We start from the raw sequence: 1,232 nt of genomic DNA, 5'->3' as shown, positions 1-1,232 counted from the left end.
TACAAATGAATCTAATGTATGGTATTATGAATTTGTATCTTTTTAATAGATGAGTAAGCCTTTTTCATAAATAAACAGGGGAGTAAAGTGAGTTTAGCTGGGCTCTAGGCTCTTGCCCGAGGGCAAGCAAACCCTTTCCTCCAGTCCACCACCTTAGATGTTGCTAGCTGAAGGTATTTCCTCAACTGCCACAGTAAACCTTAACCACACACATCATCCAAACGGAATACTGCGGAGTGGAGGCGACACAATCTGCAGTGAAAAAAACACCCATGATGCAAGGCGGCTAATTGTGGGCCCAATGACACAAATAGACTGACAACACTGACTCATTTAAACATGTGCTCATTTCATTCTGATTTCCATATTACCCAGTTAGCGCTTGTCAACAACATGTGTGTAGCGTTTTGTGCATGCGGAGAAAACTCTGGATACGGAGAAAATACGGAGATAAATCTATGCAGACAGACAGAGAGAGAGAGAGAGAGAGAGAGAGAGAGAGAGAGAGCAGTCAGAGCAAAGACAAGACAGGAGAGAGCGTACGCATGCGAGAACGGGGAGCTTGTATTCTTTCATTATGTGGGTTATGCTGCAGTGACAAATTTAGAGTGTGTCCTGATTTCCTTGAGTCACTGATCCCCAAGATACCATTGGGAGACTCCGAGCACCCTGTCCGCACAAAGACCATGGTCACGAAGAACTGTGACCGTGACCACAGAAGCGTGGACGCAAACGCACTCACACACACACACACACACACAAACAAACCTCGTAACCTTCACCACACGGGCTTACCATATCCTGTCAACACACACACAAAACACAGCCACTCCAAACCCCAAACATATAATCGACACGTAGGGGGCGGTTTCCTGAACACGGATTACACAGACTAAATCATAAAGTCAACCGGAGCATCTCCGTCGCCGCTGGGGGACGGCTCTCAGTTTAGTCTGGGATTAAGTGTGGCCCTAGTGGAAGTTTGGAAAGGGATCAGGAGTAATCTGGGATGGGGGGGCCCTGCAGACAGTGTGACACCACCAACCCCCAGCTTGTCAGAGCAGACACAGAGCCAAAGGCGAAGCACGCCACAGCCTCGCCGCCCGAGTGAGTCAGTCAGAGCGCGGCCACACACCGCCACAGTGTGAGCCACCGCAGCTATTTAGCCGGGGACCACCTCTCGCGCCACACGCTGCCGCTTTTACAGCAAGGCAATAATGGACCGTCCCTTT

General features: G+C 49.4%; 1 protein-coding gene across 1 annotated transcript in view; it reads right to left on the bottom strand.

Moving 5' to 3' along the window:
* The window catches only part of kirrel1a (kirre like nephrin family adhesion molecule 1a), a gene marked incomplete at its 5' end in the record, with an annotated part of 21,646 nt that extends 20,958 nt beyond the window's left edge, over positions 1–688 (bottom strand). Inside the window, one exon of the mRNA XM_083640138.1 lies at positions 649–688. Within this exon, the coding sequence (XP_083496264.1) occupies positions 649–688 (40 nt within the window). The remainder of the gene's footprint in view (positions 1–648) is intronic.
* Positions 689–1,232: the final 544 nt, after the last annotated feature.

The sequence above is a fragment of the Poromitra crassiceps genome (assembly GCF_964638095.1).
Source record: "Poromitra crassiceps genome assembly, chromosome: 7".
Classification (NCBI taxonomy): Eukaryota; Metazoa; Chordata; class Actinopteri; order Beryciformes; family Melamphaidae; genus Poromitra; species Poromitra crassiceps.
This window is presented reverse-complemented; position numbering and strand designations above follow the sequence as displayed.